This window comes from Perognathus longimembris, chromosome 1 (genome assembly GCF_023159225.1).
Source record: "Perognathus longimembris pacificus isolate PPM17 chromosome 1, ASM2315922v1, whole genome shotgun sequence".
Lineage (NCBI taxonomy): Eukaryota > Metazoa > Chordata > Mammalia > Rodentia > Heteromyidae > Perognathus > Perognathus longimembris.
Window position 1 is genome coordinate 100,498,875 of NC_063161.1, and position 19,354 is coordinate 100,518,228.

Sequence of the window (19,354 nt, forward strand, 5' to 3'; positions counted from 1 at the left end):
TATTAAGATTAATAAGACGGAACCAGGCACCAGCGGTACATGCCTGTAATCCTAGCTACTTAGGAGGCTGACATCTCAGGATCTCAGTTTAAAGTCAGGACCAGCTGAAAAGTCCATGAGGTTTGCATCTCAATAAACTGCTGAGTACTGGCAAAAGCTGGAAGTAGAGCTGTGGCTCAAGTGGTAGAGTGCTAGCCTGAGAAAAATAAGTTCAGAGACAGTGCCCAATCCCTGAGTTCAAGCCCCAGAACTGGCACGCATGCACACACGCACACACACAAAATAGGCTGGCGTCAGTGACTCAGGCCTTGTAAATCCTAGCTACTAGAGAGGCTGACATCTGAGGACTGCAGTTCAAAGCCAGCAGGGGAAGAAAATTCCATGAGACTCTGACCTCCAATTAACCACCAGAAAACCAGAAATGGAGCTGTGGCTCCAAGTGGTAGAGTGCTAGCCTTTCTGAGTAGAATTGCTCAGGGATGGCATCCAGGCCGAGAATTCAACCCCCACAACCAATAACAACAACAAAAATGTCTTTAAATTGAGGTATTGGTCATAGTTTTGGTGCTATTACATAAGCAGGAGCTATTATTGATTTTTACCAAGGTAATTTTAGAAGAATTAAGATGAAGTTATGACAAGGCATATCATTACCTTTCTTTTATAAAATTTTTTTTCAAATTTTTATTATCAAACTGATGTACAGAAAGGTTACAGTTTCATACGTTAGGCACTGGATACATTTCTTGTACTGTTTGTTACCTTGTCCCTCATACCCCCCTCCCCCCTCCCCCTTACGCTTTACCCCTGAGGTGTTCAGTTCACTTACACCAAACAGTTTTGCAAGTATTGCTATTGTAGTTGTTTGTCTTTTTTTACCCTGTGTCTCTCAATTTTGCTATTCCCTTTCAATTTCCTAGTTCCAATACCAGTATACATGGTTTCCAATATACTCAGATAAGATTACAGAGATAGTGTAGGTACAACCACAGGAAGGTGATACAAGAACATCATCAATAGTAGAAGCTCCAGATACACATGGGATGTTGAAAGTAGTTACAACTGTAATATAACAATTGTCTCCATAACATGGAGTTCATAAAAATTTAATTTTTATTACTCCCTTTAATTAGTTGTACAAAAGGTCTTCAATTCAACAGGCCAGTTTGGGAGTGTAATGCATCTCGATCAGTGTCACCCCTTTTGTTATCTTCCTTGGAAAAAAAATAAGCTACTCATTAATTACAAGCCCTTGAGTATCACCCAGCACAGAGTTACATACCAAAAGCTTCTGTGTCAATTACAATCACTTTTATCTCAGAGCCTTTTGTGGCAATGTTAGCTAATTGTCTCAGGTTAGTCTTCCATCCAGAAAACTGACTCTTCTTATGAAATTCTCTGAAATCAGCTATATTGCTCCAAAATTTAATCTGTGGCAACCCAAGAACAATATAGCCACAATATATCTACCTTTTGCCTTTTTGCCTTTCACTATGTCTAACTCCCACACATTCATCACTTAAGAACTACCCCTTCTGTTCTGATTTTACAAATAGCCTCACAATGTAGAACACCTCTTTTTGCGAGCTACAGGAAGAATATCACTACATAATTTTGCCACGACTGACAACTGATGACCTGCACAAAACAATTAACTCAGAAGTAAAGCTACATAGAAAAGTTGCATAATAGCAGCAAGTCACCATCAATCATTTGCAATCATGTCTCTTCACCATATCTATTAATCCTTAAAAGATTTTCGGAGAATGGTTGGATTTCAGCGTTCTTCGTGTGCCATCTGTTCAAGCACATTCCCTATATTCTTACTAGATTTTACAGATGCCACTTTTCAAATCAGTAAATCTCCTCAGGAGCATCATCTGGCTCCCATTCCCCTGCTTCAGGGAGCCTCTTGTCGTTAGCATAATGCCAGGATCAGAGCAGATGTTCCTTATTCGTTGGCGTATTTCCCTTCCTGAATAGAATTTCTGAATGCAAATTTTGAGATGGGCAAAAAAAAAAAAAATCTACTTTCCTGCAAATGTATTTCCTGCAAAAGTATTTCCTGCAAATGCTTTCTCTCTGCATGGTAGGCAGCATATAGTAGCTCATTTCTGCTCCTCTGAAGTCTTGGTCAGAAGGCGCCTTTTTGCTCAGAGTTAGAAGTGTAGAAATAGATACTAATAAAACCCAGGAAAGAACATTAGAAAACTAAAAGGAGTTAGAAATGTCAAGCTTTGGTGGCTCACACCTGTAGTGATAGCACTTGATTTGATCAAGAAAGCCCAGGCCCTGAGTTTAAGCCCCATGACTAATACCTTAAACAAACAAACAAAGTCATACATGTCTAAGACTAATCATTGTTATAAAAGAAAAACAACTTAGTTTTCTATCACAATCACCCTAAGTAGCTTGTTTATTTGTTTTTGGTATTAGGGTTTGAACGAAGGGCCTCAAGCTCTCATTGTGCTTGCTTACTCAACTGGTATTCCACCACTTAAGCCCCACCCCTAGCCCAGCTTTTTGCTGGTCAACTTGGAGATAGAGTCTCAAAGATTTTTCTGTCCAAGCTGACTTTGAGCTGCTACTTCCACATCTCAGCCTCTTGAATAGCTTGTATTACTGCACCCTAAGATATTAAAACTCCTCTAAGGCATGTGGCTCACTGGACAAGGCCAGCTGTAGTGTATAGTATTCCACCACTCATGCTAATAACAGCTATCCATATGATAAACAGAGATGGGTAGATACTTGCTTGTATGTCAAAAATATTCCTGGAAGGATAGCCAGAAAATAGTAATCTGTGTTGTTTCCTTAGCAATGTGAGACATACTTTCCACTGCTTTATATTCTTTGATTTCTTTTATCATGAGCGTATATTCAAAATAAATTGGAAAAAAAAGTCAGTTCCCTGCTTCAAATAAATTCATTCCTCATCTCATCTACACCTGTTTATCTGTCTTGTTCTTTTGTCCATGCATATTTGAATCCAAACAAAATCAGCAGCTCCATCAGTGCTACAACTGTACCTCTGCATTTTCCTCTCCAGCATTACCTCCTCTCAATCTTATAGCACATGTTCATTTCCAGTGATGCTTGAAAGGACAAAGGAACCCTTTTTGGAAGTCTGACCACTTTTAAACAAGGCCCTAAAAATTCACTTGCAACCAATGGTGGGATTTTTATCTTGAAAAACTTCCTTATCTTGTAAGAGAAAGGAAAGAAGGGGAAAATAAGCTGCAAAAGACTGCTCTCCAGAATAGTGGTGTTAATGAGAACCCATGTGGGGAAACTCGTGTAGTCCTGAGAATGGATAGGAAGCAGATTGTTTAAGATCTTTCCGAATCTAAAGGAAGAGTTAGACAGAGAAGGAAACTGACTGTGAAGTCAGCTCTCAGAGGCCTCCATTTCAAGTCATTAATAGAGAAGCCATATGTAACCATATTCTATAGTTAATGCCCTCGATTTCTACCTTAGCAGACACACCCGAGGCACTTCCAAAGGGCAAGGTTAACTGACACTTTTATTAGCAATAAGCTCTGCCTTCTTTTGATTATCTGGAGATTTAAGGCCACATAATCACCCTCCTCCACATCACAGAGTGGAGGGGGGAGGGAGAGAGAGGGAACGGGCTAAGAGGCCCAAATCCCTTCTAACACTTGCTTCTTCCCTATCAGCAAGATTAAGAGTGGTCAGCAGCGCCCTGCGGGTTGCATTTAGACCTCCAGCTAGTGCACGGTGCCTGGGTTCCCAGGGAAGACCATCCGTTCCCGCGCACAATGCCGGGGACACGAAGGACACTGGGCTCTCGGGGACAAGGCAGAACACCTGATCCCTTCTCCCAGGGGCTGTGAGAAGCTAGAAAGCCTAGCCCAGTCAGGAGGGACATACAAGGGGTCCCATTCTAGCCGCCATGCTGAAACAGAGCAGTGAGAGAAGACGATCTTGGAGCTACAAACCCTGGGGCAATCCGGAGGCTGAGGAGATACCCAACACCACTTCAAGCAGCCAGCACCGCAGGAGCATCTGTTCTCTGGGGGCTCGAACTAGCTCCCAGGCCAGCATCCTGCCATGGCCGGAGGGCAACTACAACTACTACATTGAAGAGGATGAGGATGACAGGGATGAGGAGGAGTGGAAGGACGAGCTTGCGGAGGAGGAGGATCTGCAGCTGAAAGAGATCACCAGTGCCCAGCCCCACGGCGGCTCTGACACTCCAGTCCAACTATCCACGCTGAAAGTGAACGTGGGAGGCCACACCTACCACCTGGATTACAGCGAGCTGGCTTGCTACCCCAAGACTCGCTTGGGTCGCCTGGCCACCTCCACCAGCCGCAGTCGCCAACTGGGCCTGTGTGATGACTACGAAGCCCAGAGTGATGAATACTTTTTTGACCGCGATCCTGCCGTCTTCCAGCTCATCTACAACTTCTACACGTCTGGGGTGCTGTTGGTACGTGACGAGCTGTGTCCTCGGTGCTTCCTGGAGGAGCTGGGCTACTGGGGCGTGCGGCTCAAGTACACACCCCGCTGCTGTCGCATCTGCTTCGAGGAGCGGAGGGATGAGCTGAGCGATCAACTCAAGATCCAGCGGGAGCTGCGCGCCCAGGCGCAGGCCGAGGAGGCGGAGGAGCTCTTCCGAGACATGCGCTTCTACGGCCCGCAGCGCCGTTGCCTCTGGAACCTCATGGAGAAGCCCTTTTCCTCCGTGGCTGCCAAGGCTATGGGGGTGGCTTCCAACCTCTTCGTGCTCATCTCGGTGGTGGCGCTGGCGCTCAACACGGTGGAGGAGATGCAGCATCAGGCGGAGCAGGGCAAAGGGGGAGGCGACCCACGGCCCATCCTGGAGCACGTGGAGATGATGTGTGTGGCTTTCTTCACGCTGGAGTTCTTGCTGCGCCTCGCCTCCACCCCGGATCTGAGACGCTTTGCCCGCAGCGCCCTCAATCTGGTGGATCTGGTGGCCATTCTGCCCTTCTACCTGCAGCTGCTGCTCGAGTGCTTCACGGGGGAGGACCAGCGACATGGCCAGGGCTCATCCCTGGAGCACGATCTGGAGACAGTGGGCCGCGTGGGCAAGGTGGGCCAGGTGCTGCGCATCATGCGTCTCATGCGCATCTTCCGCATCCTCAAGCTGGCACGCCACTCCACAGGACTGCGCGCCTTCGGCTTCACGCTGCGCCAGTGCTACCAGCAAGTGGGCTGCCTCATGCTCTTCATCACCATGGGCATCTTTGCCTTCTCCGCGGCTGTCTACTCCGTGGAGCACGATGTGCCTGGCACCAACTTCACCAGCATCCTGCACGCCTGGTGGTGGGCTGCGGTGAGTACAAAATGGGCTTTACTTTCCACATCCACTTGCCCAGACATACAGTTTTCCCCCTCCTCTATATCCAAATCACCAGCCTTCTAGCTTGCCTCCTGATCCTCCCCAGGGTTTGCAAATGGACCCTACTCGCTTCCTCCCTGTGGGTGGCTCATGATTGCAATCCTAGCGCCTCAGGAGGCTGAGATCTGAGGATCACGATTCAAAGCCAGCCTGGACAGTAAAGTTCATGAGACTCATAGATGCAATTAACCACCAAAAGGCCAGATGTGGAGCTATGACTCAAGCGGTAGCCTCGAGTGAAACAAGTGAAGGGACAGCACTCAGGCCTTGAGTTCAAGCTCCAGTACTGGCAGGCATGTGTCCTGAACACACACACACACACACACACACACACAGTCACTGCTCCAGCTAACAAATGGAGGCAGATGTTAAAGAGTTAGAATAGATACTGTGGTCTATGAAATAATTGTGACTTGGCTCTTAGAATCTTCAAATTCAGATTTAGTCTCAATACCTCTGTAAGGCAGATTTTAAGAAAGATTTATTGTTGGTGATGTGGAATAATTCATCATTATTATCATTATCAACTTTCACTTCTTGGACAGCTAGTGTCCTAAGTGGTTTAGAAAGCTTCTTTCATTGAAGTATACTAACCCTGTGAGAGAGATATGATCCCATTTTGTCCAAGATGACAAGCAGGAAATGGCTTTGTGTTTTGAAGGACACCTAAATTTGTGGAGGTAATGAGGTAAGATGATCCTAGGGAAAAAAAAAAAAAAACCTGCCTCTGATTGTAGGTAAATCTGGTGTAGAAAGAATTGACTATGGTTATCTAATGGAGTTAAGCTAATTCTTACATTAAAGTTCTTTCAGGACTGGTTATGATTGTCCTACATTATAGCCAGACAAACTGAGATAGAGAATTTGAGTGTAGACACATAGCTAGATAGAGTAGATCTCAGATGAAAATCCAAGTCTGTTCAGCTCCACAGTCCATTTCCTGTCCACATTCCAGTGTCGGGGTCCTTTGCCCCAAGCGCTCTCCTGGCCAGCGGGAGAGGTGGAGAGTGTACCCCACAGGCGAGCCAAGATGAGGTAGAGTCGCAAACCGCCCACGCCCAGCCCCCCCCCCCCCCCCCTTTATCAGAGGACAATTAGGCGGCTCAGGAGGTTTCAGGCAGTCTCGGCTTATTCAGGGAGGAATCACATTTTTAAAGGCCAGATGGTGGCAGGAAGGGTAGGGGTGTAGCGCACCTAGCTAGGCACTATGATTGGCTGCCTGGGATGTCCGTCAGGGGTGGAGGGCCAAGGGACCTCCCTAAGGGGCGGTCAAGATCTACATCACAGCACACAGGACCCCCTCCGGGTTCACCACCAGCGGCCATCTTGGCTCCCAAGGCTGGGAGGCGGGGACAGTTATACCTGCCTTTCCAGTTCCAGACCGGAAGGCAGGCGGGGCTAACAGCCACGTGGCTCCAGGGCTGGGAAAACAGGCGGGCCAGCTAGAACCGCCCCTTAATGGTGCAAGGCATCTGGGTGGGCATGCCCCACATTCCAACACTGGTCCTTCAAGCTTTTACATACCTTGCCTGATGTGTGCAGTTAATATAATAGTTATTTATGTCATTGTTTGCTCTTTTACAATCATGTAGGATATATTACTCAAATACCTACATTTCTGGTATATTAAATGAATCCCTGGAAGTAAAAGTTAACTGGGTCCTCTCAGATCAATGAATCAGCTGACATATAGAGGAAAGAATTGGTTGTATTCTTTCTTTATTTTTTAAAGTTACTTGTATTGACTTTAAATGCATTAAGCAAATACAAAAAGGAAGCAGACATTTATATGTCAGAACCCATAGTCTGGTAGGAAATTCTGATATAAACCAACCCAAGACTACTTAAAGTGTAGTGCACATGAGAGCACTTGGGTCTAGTATAAGATTGCTCTGAATAAATAATTGATTATGAAACTTGACTCCATCCTTTTCTGTACTCAGTTTCCATATCTCCTAAAGAGCAGGTCGGATTGTCCAGCTTTTTACTCAATGAATCTTCTTTCCTGTGAAAGCAGAGCTCCTATGTACAGAAGGACTTGGGAGCTTTCTTCAATGACAGGCTGACATGAGGCTCTTCCAAATGAGCTAGCCAAATGCCTCTCCTCTGATCATATTCCAAGTGACAAAAGGTCATCGCCATAGTAGATAAACCATGTGTACAGATGGAGCTCCTGGAGGATGATTTGTCCCCAGCAAATGACATTTACTTTGGAGGTGACTTAAGCAGGAAGGCAAATGAGCAAATCCGCATGCTGATGATATAATAAAGTTTTAGAGTCAAAACTTTTATGTATCCAAATGTATTAAAAGACTAGCATATGCAGGCATTGGACCTAGTGGTTGGACTCTTTTATGCTTGTTTTTAACAGATAGCACTTCTTTTAACCTGTAGTATACTAAGGATAACTATATTTATCAGAATTGTTATCAAAATATTTCTAGAAGTTAGTGACCACTGATCTACTTTATTTCCTGAGCTATTCAATTGCAGTGAATTTGACAACTTTCAAGTTGTTCCTTTTGTCTGCTGTCATCTTTTAATCAAAATCAAAGTTTATAATGAAATCCATAGAATAAATTCCACCACACAAGTTAAGTCACCATTCTTTTTTACCTATAACAAATTTTACCAGGGATGGGTTTTTACCAGTGTGAGGGTTTTCACTTTGCTTTAGTAGCTATTATCTCTGTTAAACACTGTTTTCATAGACTAGATTTGCATTTTCTAGCTCTTTCACTGACTTTTGTTCACTGCATTCTGAGATTTAGCAGAATCACTATGAAGTAGATAAATGGTGGTAACTTGTTGGTTTTCTAAGCAAATGCATGTACATAAAAGAAGCAATACTCCCTTGAATATGCCAAAACTCTTCTAGCTCTCACAATTGGTATTCTTCATCCAGATCTTCTCTGTACTTACATTTATATTGTATACTGGAGCATCTTAGGAAGGTATTTTGTCACAGAGTCACATCCTCACTCCAGAACTGTGATAAAATGATGAAAAGAAACTGATCTGAATGCACAAGACTAAACACACATTAGAATCTGAGAAATGGAATCCTAAAACTCTGGAGCCCATGGTATCCAAGTCTTATATTAATCATATACATCATAAGTATTTTCTTTTAGTATAAACCCAAGATAAATGTGTATTTAAGCTAGGAGCCAGTGGCTTATGCCTGTAGTTCTAATCACTGAGGTAGCAGAGATCCAGGTAATCACAGTTTGAGCTAGCCTTCGAATAAAGGTCTACTATACTCCATCTCTAAAATAACCAGCAAAAGGCAGGGCTGGAGATGTGGCTTAAGTAATAGAGCTCTACCTGAGCAAGCAGCTAGGTAAGTACAATAAGGCCCTAAGTTCAAGTTCCAATATCACCCTTAAAAAGTATATTTTGTGCTTTGTAAATAATTTGTAAGTTATTTACTAACACAATCATGGTCACAAACCTCTCCAAAACTCAGTGGCATAGAATACCAAACAATCATTTTAGCACATGAGTATAAAAGTGAGTAGTTGAGTCTGACTTTAACTGGAAAGTTGTTCTTGTTGGCTGTCAGTCATTCTCTTTACAGAAGGTCAGCTAGATAGCATGTGGAATGAGGGGGGTTAGACACTGGGCTCCATGTCCCTCAACTTGCTACAGGTATGGCTGTGGTGAGAAAAAGAGAATAAGCCTAATCATTGAAGCACCATATTCCTTCTGTCTGTATTTGCTTAACTCCAAAGCAAATCACATCATCACACCCAATCAAGAGTTTAGACATGTCAGCTCATTTGCAACAGGCAAACACTGTTAGTTCTATGCCAAATACCTTGACAACATAAAGAATTAAGTTCAGTAATACAGTTACTCTACTGTAGAAATATATTTTTGCTCAAATATGTAATACCCACCAGTAAATTCAGATCATTTCAAGATAATGTAAGAAAAATTACTATCTCTCTTCATCTCTCTCTCTATCACACTCATACACACAGAACACACACACACGCACACACTTTTATTATTTTATTTTATTTTTGCCATACTGGGATTTGAATCTAAGGCCTCAAACATACTAAGCAAGTACTGTTTCTTGAGCCATGACCTAAGCCCTTTTGTTTACAGTTTTTGTTTTTAGATACAGTACTACTAACTTTGCATAGGCTGGCCTCAAATTTCCAATCCTCCTGCCTCTGACTCCTGAATAGCTGGGATTACAACCATGCCCAGTCATACAAATACCATTCCAGAGCTGTAGCCCCTGTGGAATATACTCCCATACAAGAAAGAAACTCCCCAATCACTCTCCTGTGAACTATTAGCCCGTTAAAGACAACTTCAAATTTGACTTGCTTTTAATAATCTTCCTTCCCTTTATACCAAAAGTTCCTCTGTCATATGTTCTAAATACAAAGTCATTTTCATTATTGTGAAATCTATGGCTGCAAAAAGAGTCCCTGAGGGACACTCCCTTCCCCAAAATTTTTAAGTGTGCATGCTGGTACTTGGGCTTGAATACAGGGCCTTGTACTGTCCTTTAGCTTTTTCACTCATTGGCATTCTACCACTTGAACCATGCCACTACTTCCAGCCTTTTGATGCCTAATTGAACATTAGAATCTCATAGATTTTCCTTTCTGGGTTGGCTTTGAACCAAGATTCTCAGTAGCTAAGGTTACAGGTATGAGCCACAAGATCTCTGCTAGACCTGTCTTATTCATCTGCCAAACAGATTATTTGCAGGCACTGATGTAATAAGAAATCTGTAAAACACTAGCCTATAGTAAGTCTGAAGTACGTAGAACCCACAATAACTGACTCGTTGATGATCTTTATCACGTGGAAGCAATACTGTTGCCTCCAGATTCATTTTGGTGGACATTAATCAGAAGTGATTTCTTCTCTAATGGGGAAAATGTTTTTAAAAGATCTTGAGTTTGAGGCTGCCCTGGACTACATAGAGAGACCCTCTCAGAAAGAAAGAAGGAAAGAAGGAGGGAAGGAGGGAAGGAAAGAAGGAAGGAAGGAAGAAAAATGAGTTAGACCTCGTGTGTGTGTGTGTGTGTGTGTGTGTGTGTGTGTGTGTGTGACATCTTTCGTCTGTCATTAACATAATCCATTACAACCAATAGGAGGGGCTTCAACTAAGAGCCTGGACAGTGTCTCTAAGCTCTTTTGCTGAAGGCTAGTACTCTACAACTTTGAGCCACAGCCTCAAACTCAAGAACTGCCTACTTCTACCCACCCAGAGTTGAGACTACAGGTGTATAGCATTGCGCACGCACATACGTGCACACACCTGATTCTTTCACTTTTGTTGTACCCAGTGACAACACAGTCACACACGTAAGTACATGCAGACATTGAGATTAACACAGATATAACTTCTTCACAACCTCTCCTCACCCTTTCAACTAGAAGGGAAGAAAAGGACATTCTCTGCCTAAACCATCAAGTTGACTCAGCCTTTCTTCTCCAGTATTTCATAGCACTGGGGACAGACTTGTTCTAGCATCTCTGTGTCACATAATGTATGTTAAGTTCCCATTGGAGTGTGTGCTCAGTAAATGTTGGACTTTGCTTCCCTTCTGCTAGGGCCATCTTTAAGAGAAAGGCCCTTGGGGTTTTCCCTGCATGATTCATGCACTTAATGTTATGGCTTCTTCCCCCTATGCCGGGCATTCCTTCCATTCCTGTAACAACCTCTCCAGACAGTTACTGTTATTCTCCTCCTATATAAAAAATAGAAACAGAGGCAAAGAGAATTCTTAAGGACTTGCACAACTCACATGGCTAGGAAGCAGAACCAGACTTGGAATACAGTGTGGGACCACACTCCTGTCACTTCTGTGCTTTGTTCTTTTCTTCTGTTCCTCCACTGCAGGAAAATTGCAGCTCCTCAATCCCCCCCCCCATGTTTTTTGTATTTTTTTTTTTTTTTGCCAGTCCTGGGGCTTGAACTCAGGGCCTAGGCACTCTCGCTGAGCTTCTTTTGCTCAAAGCCAGCACTCAACCACTTGAGCCACAGTGCCACTTCTACCTTCTTGTTTATATGGTGTTGAGGAATCGAACCCACTGCTTCATGCATGCTAGGCAAGCACTTTACCACTAAGCCACATTCCCAGCCCTGCCACCCCACCCGACCCCACCCCCATATTTTTTGCCAGGGATCAGGGATGGAGCAGTGAGCCATGGTAGCCTCACCAGCAAAAAAGGAAGTACACCTTCCCCTTTTTATGGGCTGGTTGGATCTGTGATATTTATCCACACCACCAGATTTGCCCAGCTGGCTCATTTCTCCATTTCATTCTAATCAACCATTCATGCACATTCAAACCAATTCTTGTATCAGGGAAACAAGTGTTTCCGTTTCTGAGCAAGAGGTCACCTAAGTAATGTCTAGGGGTGACTCTATATGACTACTGCCATCTGCTGAAGGATTGTGGCAATAACCATAATAATTCATGGAGCAATGATTGCCCCCTAGAGTTGTGCCATGCAAACTATTGACAAGTATAAACAACTGCTCTGCTTCAGAAGCTTCTAGCTACTAAGCCAATAATCTAGGGACCAGGTTTGTTTTTTTTTCTATAAAGCATAACAGTCCCCAAGAGTATTCTTAGGGTTTGTTCTGGTTGTGATAACTAATAACTAGTCCCTTGGGTATCTGCGTTCTAAAACAGAAGGTTAACCTAAATAAATCTCTCATTAGTGGGATTTAAAGAAGTGTGACAAGAATGATGGAAATAATTTCATACAGGTTGTAGTTATGTTTGGTTAACGAGGCCATCAACAAGTCCCTTTAACAAAATTAGGAAAGTGTGTTTTTGCAGACATTTGCAATTATACACTCTTCACAAAAAAAAAAAATCTCATTTGAACCATAACAACTCTGAGAAGGGTTATAATTGGCCCCCTTTTAAAGATGAGAGGAAAAGAATGCAGGAGTTTAATATCTCTGTGGGTGTGCTTGTCTTGAGTGTTTTATAATCCTTTTAAAATATTCTTCACAAGAATCCTGAGACTTATGGGGCAATCTACTATTTCAAATGAAGAAACAAAGGCTTTGAGGTTATACGTGGGCTTTGGGGTTGTTTTGCCGAAGGTCTCCCAGCTGGAAAGGGCCAGAGTGTAGACTTGAACTTTGTTCTGACTGTTTCTAAACCTGAGGTTTGGCTACTACATACAGGGTGCAGGAGAATACAGGGAGCCCTTGATCTGACACTGGTTTCAGCTGGGAGCAGGTGAGGAGATAAAGACCAAAATTTACTGAGCACATTCTAATACCAGGAACTCAACATATATTATCATGTGTTCTTTACATCAATCCTTTAAAGTAGGTACTTTTCATTTACTTTATTGTTGTTATAGATGTGGTGTACAGAGGGATTACAATTATGTGAGTCAGGTAATGAGTACATTTCCTTTCCTTTTGTCCAGTGTCTTCTGTTCCTTCACGTTCTCCCAGGCCCTCCCTACTGCTACCACCCACAAGTATAGTCCACGTGCATCATTGTCCAGTGAGCTCCATGGCTGCGCTTTTTCACCCTTTTCCCCTCGAGTTCTATGCCCTCCCTCTCCCTCCCCAAGATGTACTCTTGAATATACCATATATAAGGTAAAGATGACAGAATCACCAGAAACTCACTAAAAAAGAAAGAAGAAAAAAAGAAAGGTGTGGGGGGGATCCCTTGCTTCCATATCTTTGTTTCAGTATGTATATAATTTATTTCTCCTGTGTTGTATATAAGAACATTGATGAATCATACTCAGGATGTAAACCAAAGCCTTTCAGCTTTACTGCTTACACCATTTCCTTGACACAGTTCTCCAGGGAGACTTTCTAGTATGTTCTAAAGCTGGCTTCCCAGGCAATGTCACTCTTGTCCTGTGCACCTGCAAGGAGAAAGAGGCCACTTTCCAACCTGCTCCTCTCCTTTTGTCCTCCTTGTGTACTGACTCTCCACCTTGCTCTCTCTCTTGTGCAGGTGAGCATCTCTACTGTGGGCTATGGAGACATGTATCCAGAGACCCACCTGGGCAGGCTTTTTGCCTTCTTCTGCATTGCTTTCGGGATCATTCTCAATGGCATGCCCATTTCCATCCTCTACAACAAGTTCTCCGATTACTACAGCAAGCTCAAAGCTTACGAATATACTGCCATACGTAGAGAGAGGGGAAAGGTGAACTTCACACAGAGAGCTAGAAAGAAAATGGCTGAGTGTCTGGCTCGAAGCAACACACAGTCTAGCACAAGGCGAGAGAATTGATCTTCAAGGAGCATGTAGGTTCTGATGGAACCCAAAAACTTCAAGGCTTTAGTGCTCCCTTAAAAAAAAAAAAGGCATTAACACCGGCATCAATGGCTCATGTTACTACTTGCTACCCAAAAGGCAGAGACCATTTCGAGGATAGCCCAGCAGAATATGTTCATAGGATCTCCATCTCAACCGATAAAAAGTTGTATGGGATGGGATGAATCTTTCTTCCTAGCTATGTGGGAGGTATAAAAAGGAACACTGTGGTCCAGACCAGCCTGGTCATAAGCCTGAAAATGTATTTCAAAAAATAATGAAAGGGCTTGGGAATGTGGCTTAGTGGTGGAGTGCTTGCCTAGCATGCATGAAGCCCTGGGTTTAATTCCTCAGCACCACATAAACAGAAAAAGCTGGAAGTGGCACTGTGGCTCAAGTAGTAGGGTACTAGCCTTGGGCAAAAGAAGCTCAGGGAGAGTGCCTAGGCCCTGAGTTCAAGCCTCAGGACTTGCAAAAGAATAATAAAAGGGCTAGGAGCATGGTTCAAAAGGTAGAACACCTGTCTAGCAAGTATAAGTCCCTGAGTTAAAACCCTAATGCTACCAGAAAAAATATTGTTTCACATCAAGCAGCAAAAGGATCGTGAAGCAGCAATACACAAAGGGAACTCACTTCACAAAATTCTTCCTTTAGAAATGTGCATTTGGGGCCCAAATCAGAATAGCTTGTATAACACGTTTGTGCATATTAGTTCTGAAAAATACCTTCACTGGAACATCTTTGATTTCTCATATAGCTTCTGTGGTGGCTGGCTCAATACACAATTCTGGACTTGAGTTAAGGTGAGAAGAGTTCCCTTCATTTGAGAGAGAAAAGAATCCTAACTGTCCAAAGAGACAGAGTGCTTCCTAAGGCAGGAGCTTGTGTGAACTCTGGAGTTGGGCAAACTTCTCACTCAGAATCAAAAGTGCACTGATTATATGGTTTGAAGCTGGTTACTATGATCCTCTGAGCCTCAATTTCCTCCATTTTAAAATATGGGTCATAATACCTACCCATAATATGAATATGGACACCAGACATAATATTTGTACATCTCAATAAATGATAGCTGTTACAATTGTTTGGCTATTATCTAACAAGTTTTTCTGGACCAATTATTCTCAACCATGTGCATTTTGTTCCCCAAGGGACAATTGGCAATGACTTTTTGATTGTCACTACTATGAGGAGGAAAAGCAGAAGGGGGCTCCTGGCATCTGGTAGCAGAGGCCTTAAATGTTGCTGTACAGAACAGCCCCCAAACAGCAAATTCTCTGACCCCAAATGTGGGTAATGTCCAAGTTGACGAACTTTGGTCTAGACACAGTATAGGATCCTTAGCTTGACTTATAGCATGGGCCCTGTGCCCTATCTCTCTTCTTTCTACCAAGAGGGGAAATATTCAAACCTGCCTTTTGAAGGACTGCTCTGTGCCACATACTGAACAAAAGCCCTCACTCTGGGCTGAGGGCTAGGAAGCCAATGTCCCAGGGAAATGGGTCATATCTCTCCCTGCATCTTTTCCTCTTCATTCCTTTCTCCCTTCAGAGGGCTATTGAAAATTGAGGTTTTGAAATGAAAGGCTCCTTTCACACTGAGTACTGAGGATTTGCCTCTCTTGGAGCTGATTCTCAAATTCATGTTAGGGCGTGACAGGACCCTTACTTCTGTCATAAACAAGAGTAACCATTGAAGCCAGGTGCCAGCGGGTCACACCTGCAATCCTAGCTCCTCTGGAGGCTGCGACTTCAGAATCTCAATTTGAAGCCAGTTCTGGTAGAAAACTCTCTAAGATTCATATCTCCAGTTAATCACCAAAAAACAAGCCAGAAGTAGAGTTGTGGCTTACGTGATAGAAGCCAGCCTCAAGGGAAAAAAGCTATGGAACAGCACCAAAAAAGCAATGAGCCAAGTACTGGTGGCTTTCACGTGGAATCCTAGTTACTCAAGAGACTGAGATCTGATGATGGAGGTTCAAAGCCAGTCTGGGGAGGAAAAGCCATGAGATTGTTATTTCCAAATAACCACCTGAAAAACAGAAGTAGAGCTGTGGCTCAAAGTAGTTGAGCACTAGTCTTAAGAGCTCAGGGACATGAGGGACGAGGTAACAAACAGTACGAGTAATGTATCCAATGCCTAACGTATGAAACTGTAACCTCTCTTTACATCAGTTTGATAATAAAAATTTGAAGAAAAAAAAAGAGCTCAGGGACAGCACTCAGGCATTAAGTTCAAGCCCCACAACTGACCAAAAAGAAAATAAAAGCTAAGGGACCGAGTTCAAGCCCTAGTATTAGAACATACACACACATACAAAAAAAAAACCTGCCTATTGATGGGCATTGTGGAGTGTGTGTATAGTACATAACTTCAGTGAATCCTCAATACATCCTAAGTGAGGTGATATATTCCTGCTTTTGGTTTTGGAAAAAATGGAGACTTAGAAAAATTAGTAATTCAGCTATATTCACCCAGTCCAGGGTATGGCTGAGCATCAGACCCAGGTCTCTGTGACCCCCAAGGCGGTTGCTCCGAGTCTAGAGTTTTGGCTGTCAGATTCCAACAGCACCACCCATGAGGCTGTCCTCAGGTACCTGAGTCAGTAGGTCTGGTGAAATGTGAGGATTTGTACTGCCACTGAGCTCTGCTGGTCGCAGGCTGGGGCTGGGAGCACATTTTGAGAGCCACAGTTTATATCATTTAACTCTGCCTCTCCTGTGAGGAGGTCAAGTGATGAAACCACGCTCATCTGGCTCAGGGTCTCCCTCCCTGGACCCCTATAGTTGCAAGGTTGCTAAATAAAATCGAGGAAGCCAAGTTAGCTTATCTGCTTTATGCTGCTGTGCCAGAATGCTACAAAGTGGGTAATGTATATAGAACAGAAATTCATATTCCACATAGTTCTAGAGGCTGGGATTTTAAGATCACAATGCCGGCATATTGGGTGTAAGCCATTCTCTGTTGTCAAATAGTACCCTATGGCTGTATTCTCCAGAGGAAAAGATGAGTTGGTGAAGGGCAAGCTCACTGAACACCACTGAAACCTTTTTTTAGGGGCCTTGGTTCCATTCACAAGAGAGAAACCTCAAGGCCTAATTGTCTCTCAAATTTCCCACTCCTTACTACTACCACATTGCCACCCTTGTGTTTGGGAAAGGATCCATTTAAATTATACCAACAGGAAACACTGAATTTCAAATCACCAATAACTTCTAGTATATAAAAAAATCATTGCTTATCTGAAATTCAAATTTATCTACTCCTACGTTTTCCTTTGCTAAATCTGGCAATCCCATATAATTGCTTTCTAAAGGCATTGTTTGCTTGGATGGATGGAAATGACTTCCATGTCCTAAAACCCCACCCATCCCCAATAACAGGCCCTCAACCATGGTAAAACTTTTCTTTTGCCAAATAAAAGAGGAGGAAAGCCAGGGGCCAGGGGCTCACACCTGTAATCCTGGCTACTCAGGAGGTTGAGATCTCAAGATCAAGGTTCAAAGCCAGCGCTGGCAGGAAAGTCCATGAGATTCTTATCTCCAATTGACCACCAGGAAACTAGAAGTGGCACTGTGCCTCAAAGTAGTAGAGCACTAACCTTGAGCAGAAGAGCTCAGGGATGGGTCCCATGTTCAAGCCCCTTGACCAACAAAAAAGAAGGAAGAGGAAGAGGGGGAGGAGGAAGTGGAGGAGAGGGAGAAAGAGGATGAGAAGGAGGAGGGAAGGGGAGGAGGAAGAGGAGGCGGAGGAGAAGGAATTCTCAAGCCAATAGAATCATGTAGAGTTACACAATGACCCAGAGTACAGGTCATGTAGCCAATGACCTACCTAACACAGCAGCCACTCCTCCTATTCACCGGCAGCCTTTCTACTCCTTCTAATACCTCACATCCATTGATGAAGTGTAACTTCTGGACCTGCACAGGGAATAGGAGGGGCTAGTGTTCATCATTCTTCCCAGGGCTCACAGGCTGGAGAGAATGGCCCACACCTTCTCTCTCAAAAGGAGAGACAGGAGCGAGGATGAGCAAGTCTACCGAGAGGGCTCTGTGAGGTCTTGATAACAGAGATGGAGTCTTCCAGGTTCCTGGAGAGGAATGTAGTAAAATGGCCACAGGCCTCCTCCTTTGGATCTCACTGGCCACATCTGCTCTAACAGCTGTGCCTTGTCTCCCTGGCCTGTACAGCTGGCATATAGAATGAAGTTAAACCACAAAGAACATTTCCTGAGCCTCACTGTGCACCAGAACTAACATTTCATCAAATCCTCCAATTGCCTCTGGTTTCCAGGTGGTCACTTATAGAGGTCTAGCTATGTTGCTCTTGGTCTGGATTTTAAACCTGGCTCTGCCACTTACTGTGACATTGAACTAGGTGAACTGATTGTCATTTTCATCCAAAGCAGCCGAATTCTGGAAATGGTAGTTATGTAAGCACAATGACTCTGCACCTGCTTCTGCATTGTTAATGTGGAAATGATCATGGCCTCTCCCTCTGGATGGCAACAGTAATTAAATAACATGTTATATCTATATGAAACTTTAAGCACAGTGTTTGGCATATGCAAAGTACTGAAGAGATTTCTTTAGTGATGTAAATATCCTCTGATATTTGGCTACGATTAGCCACCAGCCTGGGTGGCTATTGGGCACTGGAAGTACAAAGACTATTACTCAGGAGCATATTTTTTATGTATGTAACTTTAATGAGTTTCATTTTCCATTTAAATGGGCTCATGTAGCTAGAGGCACTCTGTTAGGCACTGTAGCTATGACAGTCTCTCTTTTGTCTTCATAGAAGTAGCTGCTTCTAGGGCCAGAGGTGTTTGTCTTTAGGAGAGGGAGAGAGGGTAGAAGCAAGAAGATAAGAAGTAAGAAGATTGCCTGTTCTGACTGGAGGCTCAGATGAGTTTTCAGACTACCACAGAAATCCATTTGGTCAGTATGATGGTGTGCTGGAAAGGCCTCCTTTGTTAGAGAGGAAAGAAACTAAAACCCTCCAAAGTAGGAGCAACCACCACCACAAACTCTGAAAGGACCATTGTGGTATCCCTCACTTGTGCCAGGCCCTTCTTTTTCTTCTTCTACTTCTCTACCACCTCCTCCTCCTCTTCCTTCTCCTTCCCTTCTTCCTCATCTTCTCTTCCTCCCCTACCTTCTTCTCTTCTTCCTCCTCATCTTCTTCTATTCCTCCCCCTCTTCTTTTCTTCCTCCTCTTCCTCTTCTCCTTCTCTTTCTGCTCCTTCTTTCCTCCCGCTCCTCCTCCTCCTCCTCCTCCTCCTCCTCCTCCTCCTCCTCCTCCTCCTCCTCCTCCTCCTCCTCCTCCTCCCTTCTTTCTCATTCTTCATGTCCCAATGTCACTATGCAGGCTGGTTTCAACCTAGGAATCCTCTTGCCTCCACCTCCAGAGTGCTGGAATTCTATGTATAAGCCTCCACACTCAGCTCACACATCTTAAAGCTCTAACCCAAGTTAGGTGAAAAAAATACTGCTTTTGTTTAACTTCAAGGGTAAAAAATAATGTGTTCAAAGAAATCTTTCCATAATTGTATCATTATCTAGACAAAAACAAAAAGAAACATGTTTCCAAAGATGCAAGGTCTAGAAAAGTTGGGCTTAAATTCTACTGAGCTTCAAATTTCCTTATCCTGGTCTAGATTCATGATCCCCAAAGAAAG

General features: G+C 43.6%; 1 protein-coding gene across 1 annotated transcript; it reads left to right on the top strand.

Moving 5' to 3' along the window:
• The first annotated feature begins 3,913 nt into the window (after positions 1 to 3,913).
• On the top strand, positions 3,914 to 13,650 carry Kcnv2 (potassium voltage-gated channel modifier subfamily V member 2). Its single transcript, XM_048351858.1, has 2 exons — positions 3,914 to 5,323; positions 13,369 to 13,650. Exons 1-2 carry the CDS (start codon positions 3,914 to 3,916, stop codon positions 13,648 to 13,650), a joined length of 1,692 nt encoding a protein of 563 aa, XP_048207815.1.
• Positions 13,651 to 19,354: the final 5,704 nt, after the last annotated feature.

Excerpts from the sequence above, each read along its gene's own strand:
- Kcnv2 (XM_048351858.1), top strand. The coding sequence starts at position 3,914 with ATGCTGAAACAGAGCAGTGAGAGAAGACGATCTTGGAGCTACAAACCC. Across the intron at positions 5,324-13,368 it reads ACGCCTGGTGGTGGGCTGCG|GTGAGCATCTCTACTGTGGG; the intron begins GTGAGTACAAAA and ends TCTCTTGTGCAG.